This window comes from Ceratotherium simum, chromosome 28 (assembly GCF_057802395.1).
Source record: "Ceratotherium simum simum isolate JZ-2026a chromosome 28, ASM5780239v1, whole genome shotgun sequence".
Classification (NCBI taxonomy): Eukaryota; Metazoa; Chordata; class Mammalia; order Perissodactyla; family Rhinocerotidae; genus Ceratotherium; species Ceratotherium simum.
This window is the reverse complement of record NC_141927.1, coordinates 36783956-36805040: the sequence shown is the minus strand read 5'-3', so window position 1 is coordinate 36805040 and position 21085 is coordinate 36783956. Positions and strand designations below refer to the sequence as shown.

At 36.0% G+C, this 21085-nt stretch overlaps 1 protein-coding gene across 1 annotated transcript in view; it reads left to right on the top strand.

The window, feature by feature from the left end:
• The window catches only part of LOC101398993 (A disintegrin and metallopeptidase domain 3-like), a 123793-nt gene that overhangs the window by 31455 nt on the left and 71253 nt on the right, over nucleotides 1–21085 (top strand). The window contains 3 exon segments of the mRNA XM_087418641.1: nucleotides 3647–3709; nucleotides 20455–20526; nucleotides 20756–20922. Coding sequence (XP_087274767.1) covers nucleotides 3647–3709; nucleotides 20455–20526; nucleotides 20756–20922 — 302 coding nt within the window.

Here is a 21085-nt window from a genome sequence, read left to right as displayed (position 1 = left end):
CTGGCCTACCCTCCAGAATCATAAGCCAATTCCTTATCATAAATCTAGTTATAATAAATTAAAATGAATGTATAAACATACATACAGACATCCTATTTACTCTGTATCTCTGGGGAACCCTGACTAATAGAGTATAAAAGATTGATAATAGAAATTAAAGATAATCAAAATTGTCATTCACTGATAAAATAGCACACAAAGTATTCCAGGTTATTAAAGAATAAAATTTTGTTGAAATAAAGGAGTGCTGAATTTGCAAAATGTCCCAAGAAACCCTGATAAAAACTGGCAACACTGAGATATAATATGGTAAATATACTGGACTTTATAAATATATAATGAATAATCCTATAGGCACCTTGGCCTCAAGGAAAGTCACCCACAAAGGTGGAAAAATTCAAACTGGCTTTAACCTTTGCCAAAATGAAATACTTATAAGACAGTCAAGAATGTCTATCTAAGAGGGGGTATAGAGAATTGCTTCTCTAGGGGGTACATACCTCGGAGACATTGTAGGTTCGGTTCCAGACCACTGCAATAAAACAAATATCACAATATAGCAAGTCACACAAATTTTTTGATTTCCCAATGCATATAAAAGTTATGTTTAAACTATCCAGTAGTCTATTAAGTGTACAATAGCATTATGTCTAAAAAAAGTGTACATACCTTAATAAATACTTAATTGCTAAAAAATGCTAACTATCACGTGAGCCTTCAACAAGTAGTAATCTTTTTGCTGATGAAGGGTCTTGTAATAAACACAGTATCTGCAAAGTGCAATAAAATGAGATATGCCTGTATGCAATATCCCAACAAATTTTTACCCAGTCAGGTTGCCGTTATATATAAAAACATTCTTACTTTTTCAAGAAATCTGAGACTATAGTATCTGTGAAACCTGGTGGCAATATTACTTCAATCAGTATAGCAAAATAGGCATTAAGTCCAACAATTTAACGGATTTATGTAGAAAACAAGAGAATCATATCAATAGTTCCAGAAATATCATTTGGCAAAATTCAACACCCATTCATGATAAAAACTAGAAATAGAAAATTTCATTGATCTAACAAAGAGCATCTATTAGCATCTACAGCTAATATAATGAATGTAAATGACTGAATGTTTTGTCTCTGATATGGACTGCATGCTTGTGACCATCCCCACCCCCCGAATTCGTATGTTGAAACCCTAACCCCGCATAGGATGGTATTAGGAAGGGCTTTTGGAAAATAGATTAGGTTAGATTAGGTCATAAGGGCAGGGTCCTCATGATGGGATTAATGCTGTTATAAAAAGAGGAAGAGACAGGAGATCTCTCTCTGCTCTCCTTCCCATGAGTGTACAAGGAAAAGATGGCCATCTGCAAACTAGTAAGAGTGCTCTCATCAGACACCACATCTGCTGGTGCCTTGATCTTGAACTTCCCAGCGTCCCAAACTGTGAGAAATAAATGTTTGTTGTTTAAGCCACCTAGTCTGTGATATATTTTTTGTAGCCTGAACTGACTAAAACAGCCCCTAAGATTAGGAATGACGGGAGGCTGTTTGCCCTCACTACTTCTAGTCAACATTTTACTCGAGTGCCTAGATAGTGCAATAAGAAAAAGGGTAATAATCAAGGGCACATGTTTTTGAAAGGAAAAAGTAACACTATTTTTTTAGTGATCTAACTCTGTACATGGAAAATCCTAAAGGATCTCCACCAAGCTATCAGGACTAATAAGAGAGTCTAGCAAAGTCACAGAAGAGGAAGAAATTGACATTGTTAAAATGTTCATTTTCCCCAAATTGATCTGTAGCTTTAGTGTAATCCCAACTAAAATTCCAGGAAACATTTTGTAGAAATTGGTTCTCAAATGTGTAAAGAGATGCAAATATCCTAGAATAGTCAAACAGCTTTAAAAAGAAGGACAAGATGGAAGGCTTACGTTACTTATCCTTGAAGGGCTAGGTAGTAAAAATGTTAGGCTTGTGGGGCATGTGGTCTGTTGCAGCTACTTCACTCTGCTTCAAAAGCAGAGTGAAAGCAGCATAGACAATACACAAATAAATGATGTGAGTGTGTTCCAATAAAATATTGTTTACAAAACAAGTGGCCATACCTTGGGTTATGGTTTGCTGATCGCTGCTATAGAGATACATATTGTGTCATTATTATAAGTATAGACATATAGAACAACGGAACAGAGTAGATCAGAAGTAAACCTGCATACTATTGGCTGATTGATTTTCCACAAAGATGCTAAGGACTTTGAAAGGTTAAAGAATGATCTCTTCAACAAATGATGCTAGAAGCCTGGCTATCCTCCATGTGGAAGAAAATGAATCTTGGCTCTTATTTAAAAAATTGAACTAGAGCATAGTCTTAAATGTCAAGACAAAATGTAAAATTTCTAGTAGGAAACTTAGGAGGAAGGAAATTAATGAGCCATCAGCATGTGAAAAGATGTTCAACATCATTAATCATCAGGGAACTGCAGACTAGAACTTCAATGAGATATTAATGCAGACTGACAAGAATGGATACAAAGAAAAAGACTGACAATACCGAGTATAGGCAAGAATGTGCAGCACTTGGCACTCTTATTAATCCTTGGTGAAAATGCAGAATGATCAAACTACTTTAGAAAGCAATCTGGCACTTTTGTACTACTTTACACACCCACAATTACCATATGACTCAGGTATTCCATTTCTAAGTATTTAACCAGAAAAAGGAAAGAATATAAATGCACAAAGACCTGCACATGGATATTCATAGGAGCTTTATTTATAATTGCTAAAATGTCTAAATAATCCAAGTGATCATCAACAGTAAACGTATAAACAAATTGTGATGTATTTCTGAAATGGCACACTACTTAGCAGTAAAAACTAATGAATTATTGATAATCACAACAACATAGATAAATGCTGAGTGAACGAAGCCAGATATGAGAGAGCACATACCCTGTGATTCTATCTATATGAAATTTTAGAATAGATTATTTTAATTTATGGTGAGAGAAAGCAGACTGTTGGTTGCCTTGAGCCATGTGGGCTGTTGACTTGGAAAAAGGTGATGGAAATATGTTTTGTCTTACTTACAGAAATGGTTACATGGGTGCACATGTTAGTACCAATTCATATGACTGTATTCTTAAAATGGATGCATTTATAGAGTGTAAGCCACAGTAAAGTTAAATAATTAAAAGTACAACAGCAATGAGAAAATAGAGCCAATGTTTGGGGGAAAATTGGTGGGAGTTTGTTTAGCTTGAGGGTTGGGAGAGTGTGCTAGAGGAAGGTGTTGAGAGAAAGGATACATGAGTTCTCTCTTATTTCAGTGACTTTCTGGAGGATTCTAATTATCAAGAATATAAAATAAAAGCTTCTGATTTGTTCCTAAAATTTTTATTTGGAATCTCACCTGCTTATTTACTCAGTGGCATCCATCCTTTTATTTTCCTATTATGTTTATCTCTATCTTTATACATCTGTATTTGTACCTATTTATCTATTTATCTATCTATACTTCTGTGTGTGTGTGTATATATGGATATACATATTATACATTATATATGGATATATAATGTACATAATTACAAACAATATAAGATTTTTAAAAATGTTTTATTTAATTCATGCCCTCTGTTTCCCAGAAAAATTCAGATGTGCTATTGAAAAGAATTCTGAAGATACAAATCATTATGGATAAAGCCTTGGTATGCATTATTGTTATATTTCTTCCTATCTTTATTTTGTGTTTAAAGTCAAAGGGAATATGAAAAAGAAACTTCCATTGTTTGCAATACAGATATATTTTACTCTGTTCAAAATACAGATCTCAGTAAAGCAGAATATAAAGAAATGTTGTCAATTGCCTGTACATTGACATGGGGAATCAATATTTATGGTATTGATTTCCAAATCAGTATAGAATTCTAGCAATAATGTATAACATTGTATAATGGAAGGATTCTAGTACATTATAATCTATTGGATTATAACTAGCTGCAGATATTTCTGAATCTACCCCAAATCGTGGTGAAACTCTTTTCCTTAAATCAATTTCCATTTTAAAACCGGCTATTTCATTTATTACTCAATTGGAGATCCTTGTTATTAAATTTTGTCTTTTATAAGATTATTATATGCTTTATAGTAGCTTGGGTTCTCTGGTGGAAAGTTCTGTATTTTAAAAATGGAAAGAATTATTCATAGGAACATTCATTTAGTCACAGAAATTTTTGTTTATACCATCAGTTTTAGCAAAGCCATATGAGTAGCAAGTTAAAAAGTCTCATTTGTCCATTATCACTGATATTTTTTCATAAAGTTTCTCAATGAGTGTAGTAATGTGTGAGACTTTGTTTATAAAAGGAAATCTTTAGATCTTTAAATAATTTTTTACAAAAACAATAACAAAATAATAAAGAAAACAACACATAATTTTATCACCAGGAGATAACTTATATGCACACATTTCCTATTTTTAATATATACATACATATATGTATATATTTATATATCTTTTTTATATATGCTGTTTAGTAAACTGTTTTATAGTGTGTTCCCATATATTAATGGAATATATTATTTCAATTTAATTGTAATGTTTACATCGTGTCCAATTAATATATTTAATATAATTTAATCTATTTTACTAGCTAACGCCCTTTGGGGCATTTATATTTTCATTATTGTTGCTACATGGAGAATAACACTATTTGGCCTAAAACCAGGATCACAAGCATTGGAATTATGCTGCCACAGCCAACCACATGAGGTTTCTAAAATTAAATCTAGATGGCCCAATTTCCTCTCTCCACTTAGCTGCCTACCTTCCAATAGCAACAGAAGACATTTTCAAATACAAATGTCTCACGCAAAAAAAATAAAAATAAAAACAAACTCCAAAGAATTCTTTATAGTACCCTATGATTAGTATTTCCCCTCCTTTATGTTGAGCTTATCTGTCTTAAATTTTAAAGTTTGATGCTAAACTGTACAGATAGATCTTTTTTTCCTCTACTGGGTCAGATAATTCCCGCCTTTTCCTTAGAATGTATAGTTGATATGTTTATCAAAAGTACTGATAACTTTGAATGTAGGTTAAGTACTCCTATGCTATTATCCATCTATTTGTTTGATAAATTATTTGTTCTTTTGTTCCTCCTTTGCTACTCTTGGAATAGTGGGTTATTTTCAGCATTTATTTTTATCTCGTATATTTGTTTTTTCTGCTATATCTCTTTATCTTCCCCACCTCACTCTAGTGGTTTAACGAGTGGTTCCAATTAGCGTTCCTAATTTATCACAATTTATTACAATCTAGAATTAATGTTATACGACTTCAGATATAAGAGCCTTATAACAGCAAAATTCCATTTAACACCTTTGTGATATTACTGTAACTTATGTTACTTCTCCATGTGTTATAAACCACAGAATAAATTATTTTAAATTAAATGTTCAATCGTTTAAAGAAATTAAAGAAAGAAAAAAGTATTTCATTTTTTTCCACATACTTACCATTTCCAAAGTTCTTCATTCTTTCTTGTAGGCCTGTGTTTCTGATATTTCTGTTTAGCCTGTTGATGAATTCTCTTCATCTTTTGTTCACTGAAATTACCTTTATTTCATCTGTGCTTTTTAAACATTTTTTTAATCCTTTTTTTATTGAGGAAACATTGCTTTATAACACTGTATAGATTTCAGGTGTACATCATTATACTTCTATTTCTGCATAGAGTACATCATGTTCACCACCCATATACTAATTACAATACATCACCACACACGTGTGCCTAATCATCCCTTTTGTCCTCCTCCCTCCCCCCTTCCCCTTTGGTAACCACCAATCCAATCTCTGTCTCTGTGTATTTGTTGTTGTTTTTATCTTCTAATTATGACTGAGATCATATGGTATTTGACCTTCTCCCTCTGACTTATTTCACTTAGTATAATACCCTTAGTGTCTATCCATATTGTAACAAATGGCTGGATTTCATCGTTTCTTATGGCTGAGTAGTATTCCACTGTGTATATATACCACATCTTCTTTATCCATTCATTCCTTGATGGGCACTTAGGTTGCTTCCAAGTCTTGGCTATTATGAATAATGCTGCAATCAAAACAGGGTGCATGTATCTTTATGCATTCATGTTTTCATGTTCTTTGGATAAATACCCAGCAGTGGACTAGCTGGATCATATGGTATTTCTATCCTTAATTTTTTGAGGAATCTCCATACTGTTTTCCATAGTGGCTGCATCAGTTTGCACTCCCACTGGCAGTGTATGAGTGTTCCCTTCACTCCACGTCCTCTCCACTACTTGTTATTTCCTGTCTTGTTATTTATAGCCATTCTGATGGGCGTAAGGTGATATCTCATTGTAGTTTTGATTTGCATTTCCCTGATAGTGAATGATGTTGAACATCTTTTCATGTACCTATGGGCCATCTGTATATCTTCTTTGGAGTAATGCCTGTTCAGGTATTTTTCCCATTTTTTTAATTGGGTTGTTAGTTTTTTTATTGTTGAGATGTGTGTGTTCTTTATATAATTTGGAGATTAACCCCTTATCAGATGTATGGTTTACAAATGTCTTCTCCCAATTGTTAGGTTGTCTTTTTGTTTTGTCAATGGTTTCCTTTGCTGTGCAGAAGCTTTTTAGTTTAATGTAGTCCCATTTGTTTATTTTTTCTATAGTTTCCTTTGCCCAGTCAGACACAGTACTTGAAAATATGTTGCTAAGACTGAGGTCAAAGAGCATACCGCCTATGCTTTCTTCTAGAAGTTTCATGGTTTCAGGTCTTACATTCAAGTCTTTAATCCATTTTGAGGTAATTTTTATGTATGGTGTAAGATAAAGGACTACTTTCATTTTTTTGCATGTGGCTGTCCAGTTTTCCCAACACCATTTATTGAAGAGACTTTGCTTTCTCTATTGTATATTGTTGGCTCCCTTGTCGAAAATTAGCTGTCCATAGATGTGTGGGTTTATTTCTGGGTTCCCGTATCTGTGCCCTTGATCTATGTGTCTGTTTTTGTGCCAGTGCCATGCTGTTTTGGTTACTATAGCTTTGTAGTATATTTTGAAATCAGGGAGTGTGATACCTCCAGCTTTGTTCATTTTTCTGAAGATTCCTTTGGCTAGTGGGGGTCTTTTGTTGTTCCATATAAATTTTAGGATTCTTTGTCCTATTTATGTGAAAAATGTTGTTGAAACTTTGATAGGGATTGCACTGAATCTATAGATTGCTTTAGAAAGTGTGGACATTTTCACTATGTTAATTCTTCCAATCCAAGAGCATGGACTGTCTTTCTACTTCTTTGTGTCTTCTTCAATTTCTTTCAACAATGCTTTATAGTTTTCAGTGTACAGATCTTTCACCTCTTTGGGTAAGTTTATTCCTAGGTATTTTATTCTTTTTGTTGCAATTGTAAATGGCATTGTATTCTTAATTTGTCTTTCTGCCACTTCATTGCTAGTGTATAGAAATGAAACTGATTTTTTATGCTGATTTTGTATCCTGCAATTTTACCATATTCATTGATTATTTCTAAAAGTATTTTGGTGCATTCTTTAAGATTTTCTATATATAAAATCATGTCATCTGCAAATAGTGACAGTTTCACTTCTTCCTTTCCAATTTGGATCCCTTTTATTTCTCTTCTTGTCTGATTGCTCTGGCCAGGACTTCCAATACTATGTTAAATAGGAGTGGTCAAAGTGGGCATCCTATCTGGCTCCTGCTCTTAGAGGAATAGCTTTCAGTTTTTCACCAATGAGAATGATATTAGCTGTGGGTTTGTCATACATGGCCTTTATTATGTTGAGATATTTTATTTCTATATCCATTTTATTCAGAGTATTTTTCATAAATGGATGCTGTATCTTGTCAAATGCTTTCTCTGCATCTATTGAGATAACATGTGATTTTTATTCTTCATTTTATTAATGTGGTGTATCATGTTGATTGATTTGTGGATGTTGAACCATCCCTGCATTCCTAAAATAAATCCCAGTTGATCATGGTGTATGATCTTTTTAATGTATTATTGTATTCGATTTGCTAGTATTTTGATGAGGATTTTTGCATCAATGTTCATCAGTGATATTGGCCTGTAATTTTCCTTTTTTGTATTGTCCTTGTCTGGTTGTGGTATCAGGATAATGTTGGCTTTGTAGAATGAGTTAGGAAGCTTCCCCTTCTCTTCAATTTTTTGGAAGAGCTTGAGAAGGATAGGTATTAAGTCTTCTTTGAATGTTTGGTAGAGTTCACCAGGGAAGCTGCCTGGTCCTGGACTTTAATTTTTGGGGAGGTTTTTGATTGCTGTTTCGATCTCCTTAGTGGTGATTGGTCTATTCTATTTCTATTCTATTCTATTTTTTCTTGATTCAGTTTTGGAAGATTGTATGATTCTAAGAATTTATCCATTTCTTCTAGATTATCCAATTTGTTGGCATATAGCTTTTCACAATATTCTCTTACAATCTTCTGTATTTCTGAGGTGACTGATGTAATTTCTCCTCTTTCATTTCTGATTTTACTTATTTGAGCCTCATCTCTTTTTTTATTGGTGAGTCTAGCTAAAGGTTTGTCAATTTTGTTTGTCTTTTCAAAAAACCAGCTCTTGGTTACGTTGATTCTTTCTATTGTTTTTTTAAGTCTCTATTTATTTTTGCTCTGATTTTTATTATTTCCCTCTTTCTACTTATTTGGGGCTTTGTTTGTTCTTCTTTTTCCACTTCCTTGAGGTGCACTGTTAGATTGTTCATTTGAGATTTTTGCTGTTGAGTTACGCTTGTATTGCTATAAACTTCCCTCTTACAATAGCTTTTACTGTAGCCCTTAACTTCTGGCATGTTGTATTTTCATTTTCATTTGTTTCCAGATATGTTTTGATTTCTCCTTTGATTTCTTCATTGACCCAATTGTTGTTCAGTGGGATTTTGTTTATTCTCCACATATTTGTGGCTTTTCTGATTTTCTTCCTATAGTTGATGTCTAGTTTCATACTGTTGTGGTGAGAAAAGATGCTTGGTATTATTTCAATCTTCTTAAATTTATTGAGACTTGTATTGTGGCCTAATATGTGATCAATTCTGGAGAATGTTCCATGTGCATTGGGAAAGAATGTATATTCTGTGGTTTTTGTATGGAATATTCTGTATATACCTGCTAAGTCTGTCTGGTCTGGTGTGTCATTTAAGGCCAATGTCTCCTTATTGATCTTCTGTTTGGATGATATGTGGAGTATTTAAGTCCCCTGCTATTATTGTGTTACTGGCTATTTCTCCTTTTATGTCTGTTAATAATTGCTTTACATATTTAGGTGCTCCTATGTTGGGTGCATAGATATTGATGAGATTTATATCCTCTTGTTGGATTGTTCTCTTGATCATCATGTGGTGTCCTTCTTTGTCTCTTGTCATAGTTTTTGTTTTAAAGTCTATTTTTTCTCATATGAATATTGCTACCCCAGCTTTCTTTTCATTGCAATTTGCATGGATTATCTCTTTCCATCCTTTCACTTTCAGTTTGTGAGTGTCTTTAGGGCTGAAGTGTGTCTCTTGTATGCAGCTTATATATGGGTCTTGCTTTTTTTATACAATCAGTCCTCCTAAGCATTTTAATTGCAGCATTTAGTCCATTGACATTTAAAGTAACTTTTGATAAGTATGTACTTACTGCCATTTTTTTTCTTGGTGTTTTAGTAGTTCTGCTGTGTTCCTTTCTTCTTCTCATGCTCTCTTCCCTTGTGGTTTGATGGCTTTCTTTAGTATTATGTTTGGGTTCCTTTCTCTTAGTTTTTTGTGTATTTATTATTGGTTTCTGGTTTGTGATTACCATGAGGTTCATGTATAATAACTTATGTATATAGCAGTCTATACTAAGTTGATGGTCTCTTTAGTTTGACCTCTATCTAACAGCTCTTCTCTTTTACTCCCCTCCTCCCATGTTTTATGTTTTTGATATCATATCTAACCTCATTTGTGCATTTGTATCCATTACCTTCTTATCATGGAAATAGATAATTTTTTCCTATTTGTGGTCTTCTCTTTCCCCCTTAAATAAGTCCCTTTAGCATTTTTTGTAGGACTGGTTTCTTGGTGGCAAACTCCTTTAATTTTTGCTTGTCTGGGAAGCTCTTTATCTCTCCTTCCATTCTGAATAATAACCTTGCCAGGTAGAGTATTCTTTGCTCTAGGTTTTCTCCTTTTAGAATTTTTAATATATCATGCCTCTCTCTTCTACTCTATAAGATTTCTGCTGAGAAGTCAGCTTACAGCCTTATGTGGTTTCCTTTGTATGTAACTTGTTGCCTTTATCTTGTGGCTATTAGGATTCTCTCTTGATCTTTAATTCTTGACATTCAAATTATGATGTGTCTTGTGTGGGCCTCTTTAGGTTATCTTGTTTGGTGTTCTCTATGCTTCCTGTACCTGGATGTCTGTTTCCATCCTAAGGTTAGGGAAGTTTTCAGCTATTATTTCTTCAAATATATTCTGTGCTCCTTTGTCTCTCTCTTCTCCTTCTGGGACACCTATGACACTGATGTTAGTGCACTTGATTTTGTCCCAGAGGTCCCTTAGACTGTCTTCACTCTTTTTAATTCTTTCTTTTTTTAATCTGTTCAGCATGGGTGATTTCCTCTTGTCTTTTGTCCAGCTCGCTGATCCATTCTTCTGTATCCTCTACTCTGGTTTTTTTTTTTTTTAATTGATATTTTAATGGTTTCTAACATTGTGAAATTTTGGGTTGTACATTTTTGTTTGTCCATCACCACATATATGACTCCCTTCACCACTTGTGCCCACCCCCCACCCCCACTGCCCTGGTAACCACAGTCCAGTTTTCTCTGTCCATGTGTTGGTTTATATTCCACATATGAGTGAGATCATACAGTGTTTGTCTTTCTCTTTCTGGCTTATTTCACTTAACATAATATGCTCCAGGCCCATCCATGTTGTTGCAAATGGGACGATTTTGTCTTTTTTTATGGCTGAGTAGTATTCCATTGTATATATATACCACATTTTCTTAATCCAATCGTCAGTCGAGGGACACTTAGGTTGCTTCCACTTCTTGGCTATGGTGAATAATGCTGCAATGAACATAGGGGTGCATAAGCCTCTTTGGATTGTTGATTTCAGGTGCGTTGGATAGATTCCCAGTAGTGGGATGGCTGGATCATAGGGCATCTCTATTTTTAATTCTTTGTGGAATCTCCATACCGTTTTCCATAGAGGCTGCACCAATTTGCATTCCCACCAGCTGTGTATGAGGGTTCCTGTTTCTCCACATCCTCTCCAACATTTGTTGTTTTTTGTCTTGGTGATTATAGCCATTCTAACGGGCGTGAGGTGGTATCTTATTGTTGTTTTGATTTGCATTTCCCTGATGATTAGTGATGTTGAGCATCTTTTCATGTGCCTATTGGCCATCTGTATATCTTCCTTGGAGAAGTGTCTGTTCATTTCCTCTGCCCACTTTTTGATTGGGTTGTTTGTTTTTTTGTTGTTCAATTGTGTGAGTTCTTTATATATTATGGAGATCAACCCCTTGTCAGATGTATGTTTTGCAAATATTCTCTCCCAGCTGGTTGGTTGTTTGTTCATCTTGATTCTGGTTTCATTTGTCTTATAAAAGCTCTTTAATCTGATAAAGTCCCACTTGTTTATTTTTTCTTTAGTTTCCCTAGTCTGGGTAGGCATGTCATCCGAAAAGTTTCCTTTAAACCCAATGTCAAATAGTGTGTTGCCTATATTTTCTTGTATGAGTTTTATAGTTTCAGGTCTCACCTTCAGGTCTTTGATCCATTTTGAGTTAATTTTTGTGAATGGCGATAGCACATGGTCCACTTTCATTCTTTTGCATGTGGCTGTCCAGTTTTCCCAACACCATTTATTGAAGAGACTTTCCTTTCTCCATTGCATGTTCTTAGCACCTTTGTCGAAAATTAGCTGTCCGTATATGTGTGGTTTTATTTCTGGGCTTTCAATTCTGTTCCATTGATCTGTGTGTCTGTTTTTGTACCAGTACCATGCTGTTTTGATTACTATTGCTTTGTAGTATGTTTTGAAGTCAGGAATTGTGATGCCTCCTGCTTTGTTCTTTTTCTTTAGGATTTCTTTAGCTATTCGGGGTCTTTTGTTGCCCCATATAAATTTTAGTATTCTTTTTTCTATTTCTGTGAAGAATGTCATTGGGATTCTGATTGGGATTGCATTGAATCTGTAGATTGCTTTAGGTAATATAGACATTTTAACTATGTTTATTCTTCCAATCCACGTGCATGGGATATCTTTCCATTTCTTTATGTCATCATGGATTTCCCTCAATAATGTCTTGTAGTTCTCCTTGTATAGGTCCTTCACCTCCTTGGTAAGATTTATTCCTAGGTATTTTATTCTTTTTGATGCAATTGTAAATGGTATTATCTTTTTGAGCTCTCTTTCTGTTAGTTCATTATTAGCATATAGAAATGCAACTGATTTTTGTAGATTGATTTTGTACCCTGCAACTTTGCTGTAGTTGTTGATTGTTTCTAATAGTTTTCCAACAGATTCTTTATGGTTTTCTATATATACAATCATGTCATCTGCAAATAGTGAGAGTTTCCCTTCTTCGTTACCTATTTGGATTCCTTTTATTCCTTTTTCTTGCCTAATTGCTCTGGCCAAAACCTCCAGTACTATGTTGAACAGGAGTGGTGAGAGTGGGCAGCCCTGCCTCGTTCCTGTTCTCAGAGGAATGGCTTTCAGTCTTTCCCCATTGAGTATGATGTTAGCTGTGGGTTTGTCATATATGGCCTTTATTATGTTGAGGTACTTTCCTTCTATTCCCATTTTATTGACAGTTTTTATCATAAATGGATGTTGTATCTTGTCAAATGCCTTCTCTGCGTCTATTGAGATGATCATGTGGTTTTTGTTCTTTGTTTTGTTGATGTGATGTATCACGTTGATTGATTTGCGGATGTTGAACCATCCCTGCGTCTCTGGTATAAATCCCACTTGATCATGGTGTATGATCTTTTTAATGTATTGTTGTATTCGGTTTGCCAATATTTTGTGGAGGATTTTTGCATCAATGTTCATCAGCAATATTGGCCTGTAATTTTCTTTCTTTGTATTGTCTTTGTCTGGTTTTGGTATCAGGGTGATGTTGGCCTCATAGAATGATTTAGGAAGTGTTCCATCTTCCTCTATTTTTTGGAATAGTTTGAGGAGGATGGGTATTAAATCTTCTTTGAATGTTTGGTAAAATTCACTGGAGAAGCCATCTGGTCCTGGACTTTTATTTTTGGGAGCTTTTTGATTACTATTTCAATCTCTTTACTTGTTATTGGTCTATTCAGATTCTCCATTTCTTCTTGGTTCAATTTTGGGAGGTTGTATAAGCCTAAGAATTTATCCATTTCTTCTAGATTGTCCAATTTGTTGGCATATAATTTCTCATAGTATTCTCTTATAATCCTCTGTATTTCCATGGTATCCGTTGTAATTTCTCCTCTTTCATTTCTAATTTTATTTACTTGAGCCTTTTCTCTTTTTTTCTTAGTAAGCCTGGCTAAGGGTTTGTCTATTTTGTTTATCTTCTCGAAGAACCAGCTCTTTGTTTCATTAATCCTTTCTACTGTTTTTTTGATCTCAATATCATTTATTTCTGCTCTGATTTTTATTATTTCTCTCCTTCTGCTGACTTTGCGCTTTGTTTGTTCTTCTTTTTCTAGTTCTGTTAGGTGTAATTTAAGGTTGCCTATTAGGGCTTTTTCTTGTTTGTTAAGGTGGGCTTGTATCGCTATGAGTTTCCCTCTCAGGACCGCTTTTGCTGCATCCCATATGGTTTGATATGGCATGTTATCATTTTCGTTTGTTTCCAGATAGTTTTTGATTTCTCCTTTAATTTCATCAATGATCCATTGGTTGTTCAGTAGCATGTTGTTTATTCTCCACATTTTTGTCACTTTCCCAGTTTTTTTTTCATGGTTCATTTCCAGTTTCATAGCCTTATGGTCTGAAAAGATGCTTGTTATGATTTCAATCTTCTTAAATTTATTGAGGCTTGCTTTGTTTCCCAACATATGGTCTATCCTAGAGAATGTTCCATGCGCTTGAGAAGAATGTGTAGTCAGCTGTTTTTGGATGGAGTGCTCTGTATATGTCTACTAGGTCCATCTCGTCCAGTTTTTCATTTAAGTCTAATATTTCTTTATTAACTTTTTGTCTGGATGATCTATCCATTGCTGTAAGTGGGGTGTTAAGATCCCCTACTATTATTGTGTTGTTGTTGATTTCTCCTTTTAGGTTTGTTAATAGTTGCTTTATGTACATTGCTGCTCCTATGTTGGGTGCATATATATTTATAAGTGATATGTCTTCTTGATGTAGTGTCCCTTTTATCATTATATATTTCCCTTCTTTGTCTTTCTTAACCTGTTTTATCTTGAAGTCTACTTTGTCTGATATGAGTATGGCAACACCTGCTTTCTTTTGTTTGCCATTAGCTTGGAGTATTGTCTTCCATCCTTTCACTCTGAGCCTGTGCTTGTCTTTAGTGCTAAGATGTGTTTCCTGAAGGCAGCATATTGTTGGGTCTTGCTTTTTAATCCATCCTGCCACTCTGTATCTTTTGATTGGAGAGTTCAATCCATTTACATTTAGGGTAATTATTGAAATATGAGGGCTTAATGTTGCTGTTTTGTCACTTATTTTCTGGTTCTTTTGCATTTCCTTTGTTTCTTGTCCCATTTGTTTTGGACTGCCAATTCCGTTTGGTTGTTCTGTCTTATGATTCTTCTAGTTTTCTCTTTGTTTATCGTATGTGGTTTTGCTTTGATTATTTGTTTAGTGGTTACCTTGAGGTTTGGGCAAAAAATCTTGTGTATGAGATAGTCCATGATCTGATAGCCTCCTATTTCCTTATACTAAGTCAATTCAGTCACTTTCCTCTTCCCCTTCTAAGTTACTCTTGTTATACCTTATTCTATTTTGTGTTGTGGCTGTGTGTTTACAGTGATGAGGTTAAATTTATTTTTGGTGAATTTCTTCCTTTGATCTTTGAGTTTAGTATTTAAGTGGTTGCTAACCTATTCCGGTAACGAACTACTATTTCTCTGATTTTGTCTACCTACTTTTCTCCTTCCTCCAAGCTTTGTGTTCCCTTTCTCTTCTTTTTTTCAGGCCTGAGGGCCTTCTTGAGTATTTCTTGTAGTGGGAGTCTCGTGGCCATGAACTCCCTTAGCTTTTGTTTATCTGGGAGAGTTACTATTTCTTCATCGTATTTGAAGGATATTTTTGCTGGATAGAGTATTCTTGGCTGAAAGTTTTTGTCTTTCAGTATTTTGAATATATCATTCCAGTCTCTTCTAGCCTGAAAAGTTTCTGTTGAGAAATCTGCTGAGAGCCTGATGGGAGTTCCTGTGTACGTTATTTTTTGTTTTTGTCTAGCTGCCCTTAATATTGTTTCTTTGTCGTTGACCCTGGCTAGCCTTACCACTAGGTGTCGTGGTGAAGGCCTTTGTCTGTTAATATATATAGGTGTCCTGTTGGCTTCGCTTACTGGTATTTCCTGCTCCTTCCCCAGATTTGGGAAATTTTCAGCTATTATTTCCTTGAATAGGCTCTCTGTTCCTCTTTCCCTCTCCTCTCCCTCAGGAATACCTATAATTCTTATGTTACATTTTCTAATAGAGTCAGATATTTCTCGGAGTCTTTCTTCATTTCTTTTTAGTCTTAGTTCTCTCTCTTCTTCCATCTGGAGTATATCTGTATTCCTATCCTCTATAATGCTAATTCTTTCCTCCATATTGTCAGCTCTGTTCTTTAAAGATTCCAGATTCTCCTTTATCTCCTCCATTGTGTTCTTCATCTCGATCAGCACTGATTGGTTTTTCTTTATGATTTCAATCTCTTTTGTGAAGAAACTCCTAATCTCATTGAATTGTTTGTCTGTGTTGTCTCGTATTTCGTTGAGTGTTTTTATGATAGCTATTTTGAAATCTCTGTCATTTAGTTTATGGATTTCTGTGTCTTCGGGGTTGATTTCTGGGTGCTTGTCATTTTGTTTCTGGTCTGGTGATTTCATATATTTTTGCATTGTGGTTCCTGTGTTGGTTCTGTTTTTCCTCATCCTGGAAGTCTCTGGTTGCAATTTCCACCTGTCGCCACTGTCTGGTGGTAAAGGGCTGTGTAGTCTAAGCCCCCTGCGCTCTGCCCCGGTTTTTCTGCTGCGATCTGCAGGTTTTTTTTTTTTTTTTTCCCGCTGCGATCCACGGGTCCAGTCCAGTTTGTTCAGGTCTGCCTCGGATCGCTAGGTCTGGTCTGGTCGAGCTGCAGACTCTGGGTTGCGGGGAGGGGGGAGCTCTCTCTTTTGCCCTCTGGGTCCCTGACGTGGGAGGCTTCTCGTTTGCCCCTCTTTATCCGCTCTCTAGGGTGCTCAGATGTTGATGGTAGCCCTGTGGCTCCTCTGAGTCCTCTGTGCGGGAGATTCCCACTGGCTGAGAGAGTCCGAAGAGCCACGGTTTCCCCACCGAGGGCCGCCCCTCCCCCCTCTCTGGGAGCCACGCGGACCGGGATCGCTGATCTGATGGGGAGGGAGCGGAGTTCTCCTTACCTCTCCCCACTTCCTCCGGGGGCCCAGCACGTTCCGCTCTCAGATGTGCGGCAGTGTGGATCCCTCCACTCTAGGTTTTCACTGTCTGGGATTCCGTTGTTGGTCTGTGGCTGTTGCTTTTGTTGTATCTTGTGGGGGAAGAGTTCACGGGAAAGCTCACTCCGCCATGATGCTGACGTCACTATCCTCTACTCTGTTTTTAAGTCTCTCTAGTGAATTTTTCTTTTCCAGTATTGTATTCTTCATTTCTGATTCATTCTTTTTTTTATATATTCCATTTCTTTGTTGACATTCTCACTAAGTTCATCCGTTCTTCTCACAAGATCAGTGAGCATCCTTATGACTCTTTGTTTGAACTGTCAGGTAGATTGCTCATTTCTGTTTCATTTAGTTCCTTTTTCTGGGGTTTTGTCCTGTTCCCTTACTTGGAACGTATTCCTTTGCCTCCTTATTTTGCCTCTTTCTCGTGCTTGTATCTATGTATTAGGTAGGTCAGCTGTGGCTCCTGATCTTGGAGAGGTGACCTTATGTCAGTGACGCCTTATGAGGCCCAGCAGTGTGCTTCTCTCTTGTCACCAGTCCAAGATGTTTCAGGAGTGATTCCTGGGTGGGCTACATGTGTCCTTCTGTCGTGGCAGGCTTGTTCTTGCCCTAGGTGGCTGAGCTGTCCCCCTGGCTGGCTGGTTGTAATGCTCATCTGTGTGTGGTTGTTGTGGGCCCTTTGCTCTCTTTGTCAGGTGTGGGGAGCCCCAGCAAAGTTGGCTACAAGGTCTAATAGCACATTCCTGTTGCAGTTTTTCTATTGAGTGAGTAGGCTCCCAGCATGGCTGGTTCTTAGGCTCAGAGGCTTACAATTGTTTTAAGCATCTGGCCCATAAGGCTCTTGTCAGCTCTCTGCGGATTGCAGTTGGGTAGGGCTGGCCCCTGGCATGGGACCACCCAATTGTTTCAGGCTTTGGAAGGTGGGGCCAATCCCCTATGTGGCTGCTTGAGAAGCACAAGTCTTCTGCAGCTGACAAGCCCTGCTGCCCACAGGGCAACACACACTGTCAACATAGTCTTGTCTCATGCACATGCCCTGACCCCCTGAAGGGGACTCAGTCCCTCCAAGGCTGGGGCCCCACACACTCCACAAATGCCCCACACTCTCCACCTGCTCCTTGTGCACACCCTGCCCCACAGAGGTGAGCCCACTTGCCAGGCTGCAGAGAATCCAGGCAGCTCACTTACGCAGGCCCACAAGTTGCCCGAGGGATTGTTGTTGGGTGGGTCCAGTCCCTAGGGCAGGCTGCTTTCCTTGGTTGAGCTGGATTAAATTGGTGCTCTAGTGGGTGGGGCAGACCCTGGGCTAGCAGCCCACAGGGAGAACTCCAATGGTGTCTGCCGGTGTCTGTGTCAGCACGCCCACACCAGGTCACAACAATGGCCACCGCCTGTGTCCTAGTCCCTCGACATATCTCACTTCTCACTGAGATGCACCCATAGCCTATCAGGTGAGTCTCTTTTCACTAAAGGACTGTGCACCTTTCTTTCTGGTGATTTTAGCTTGCTTTCTGAAATGGGTGAGTTTGTGCATGGGCCCTTAAGAGCCGGCTATAATTTTTTTGTGTCTCAGCTTTTTGGGGGTATTCCCCATTGTTGTTAGTAGCCAGCAAAGCCAGATATTATGACACTTGTCTCAGTTGTGCTGGGCAAAAAAAATACCTATAGCAGCAATTCTCCTCGGGTCAGGTTCCCCACTCATCCAGGGAAGCATACCTTTGGATTGCTCCTGGACAGCCCTGAAGTGTTGTGGCTTGTGAAGGTGGTATTTCTTTTCTCTCCAGAAGGGAATTTCTGCCTCTTCCACCTCAGTTGGGACTGTTGTTTTTTGCAGGGGTTCCTCTTATCCAGTTTTCAGTTCTCTCTCAGGGATAATTTTTCCAAGAGTAGTTGTAAGTCTGCTTACAACTGTCTGTGGAAGGAGGTGAGTTCAGAGTCCACCTATGCCACCGTCTTGCTTCTCTCCTGCAGTAGCCTTCTAAAAAAATCTTTAAACATTTTATTTGGAAATATTTTCAAACTTTCAGAAAAGTTGCAAGAATAAGAATAATACAAAGAACACCTATATTATCTTTACTTGGATTTATTGTTAATATTGTATCACATTATCACTTGTGCTCTCTCCATTTGAAAGTAAATTGTAAATTGCATCATGGAGCTTTTTTTTCAGTGTGCTTTTACCTAGAATAAGATCATTATGTTATATAACTACAATGGAGTTATCCATCTAATTAAAAATACATTACATGAAATACATTATCATGAAAATACTTTTAATCAAGTCTACTATAACTTAATTGCATTGTGGTTGGACAATGTGATCTAAGTCATACTATGTTTTATATTCAAAGAACTGTTTTATGGCCTAATATGAATCAATTTATATAAAACTTTCATGAACATTTGAAAAAATATATATATATTATCTCATTGTTTTATATTAACTTTTATATATGCATATCATGTCCAAAGTTTGCTTGAGTGTTTAAAATCTTGTATATCTTTACTGTTAATTTGCCTGCTTTATCTCTTAATAATTAAGAGAACTATGTAAAAATCCCTCACTACGATCATCAATTTCTATTTATAATTCTGTTAAATTTTGTTTTATGTATTATGTTGCATGCTATTAGTTATAAGAAAGTTTAGAATGCATCCATCTTTCTGATGAGTTGAATATTTTATATGTTGTGATTATTATATTCATTTTTGCCTTTAAGCTTTTTTCATATTAATATAACTATTGTATTAATTACTATAACTATCGCATAATATAACATATACTTTTTGTCTGGCATTGTCCTGTTATATATTTTCTTGCTTTGACTCTTAATAGTTGTATGTCCTTATAATTTAGGAGTTTCAATTTTAATTTGCCTATAGTGGATTTTTTTAGTCTTTGTCATTTGCTTAGTGTTGGTCTGTTGATAATTTGTGATTATTGACATGTGGATTCATTTCCAAAACCATATTTTTGTTTTCATTTGTCTTGCTTTTCAAATGTTCAGTCGTGCAAAGGATCACCTTCACTAGTACCACACATGCTGCATTGTGTAACTATATAGTATGGCTTATTGGGGAAGTTTACATACAGAGAAATAGCAAAGTGCAAAGAGTCTCTAAAGAGCTAGGGGGATGGCATCTCTTTTGTCTGTATCAGAAAACTCTAGCCATTGCATTTTATTTTCTATCAGGAGTCTTCCGCAGATTTACTGGAGATTATTGAAGATCACAAGCTGTCACTTTTTATGTTTTCAGCCGACACTTAGAAACGTGTGTGCACACACAATTACAAGTATTTCAGAGATAATATTATGACTTTTGTTCCCTTGAATGAGGACATACTCTTAGATGGTTCATTATTATGGCACTCAGAGCTCTGTGTTTACAAAGTACATTGTTTATCCAGATTATATAGTCCTTTTGTCTCATTTGGATGAAGACAAATGATGGAGCATAGTGTAGCAGACAAAAAAGACAGCAATTTAGTTAGAGATTTGAGTCCTGATTCTCACCCTTAGTCTTTGTTGCAATCTTGACCTTAACTTTTGATCCTTAATTTCTGCATGTGTAAAGAGGGAGGTAATCACAATCATCTCATTTTAATATTATTGATTAATATATGAAGTCCCTAGGTTTATGCTTAAAACTTACTAAGCACCTGATACATCTTAATTCTGCTTTTGTCCTTTCACTTGAGCACTGCATTATTTTAACATTTTATATTTTATATCCATTTAAGATGTAGTTTAGTCTTTTTTACTATTGATTAAGAAACAACAATTTGTCTTTCAGTATAATTACATGGGCTCTGAAGTGGCAGTTGCAGCTGAGAAAGTTGTTCATATCTTTAGTCTTATCAACAGTGTAAGTATTTATGTTTCATATTTAAATAAGAAATATTTCTATTGATGCAGTAGCATTGTTTGTATAAATAGCATTTGCATTTTTATGAAAAGTATAGTCCTACCAACTAGATTCATTCACCAGTGGATTTCATCTCCAAAAAAATAGTAAATTGAATATATTAGCATTATGTATAGACATGCAATGTTATATTACCTAAAACTGTGTATCGTGTATCTTCTGTTTTCAGATGATTTCCCAGCTTAAAGTGACTGTTATGTTAACTTCTTTAGAGATCTGGTCAGATCAAAATAAGATTTCCTCTAATGGGCATGCTGATGAAGTACTACAAAGATTTGTGTCATGGAAAGAAAAATTTTTATCACAAAGGTCTCATGATATGGCATACTTATTAATGTAAGTACCTTATTTGCATTGATATAGGGTTTATCAAATTATTTGATATGTTAGCTATAAAAATTATATACAAATTTATTACATATAGTAACAAGTTATCTCAAAAAAATATTGTAAGAATACTGTGTTGGCAAAATGTAAATTATAAAAATTCGATAACAAT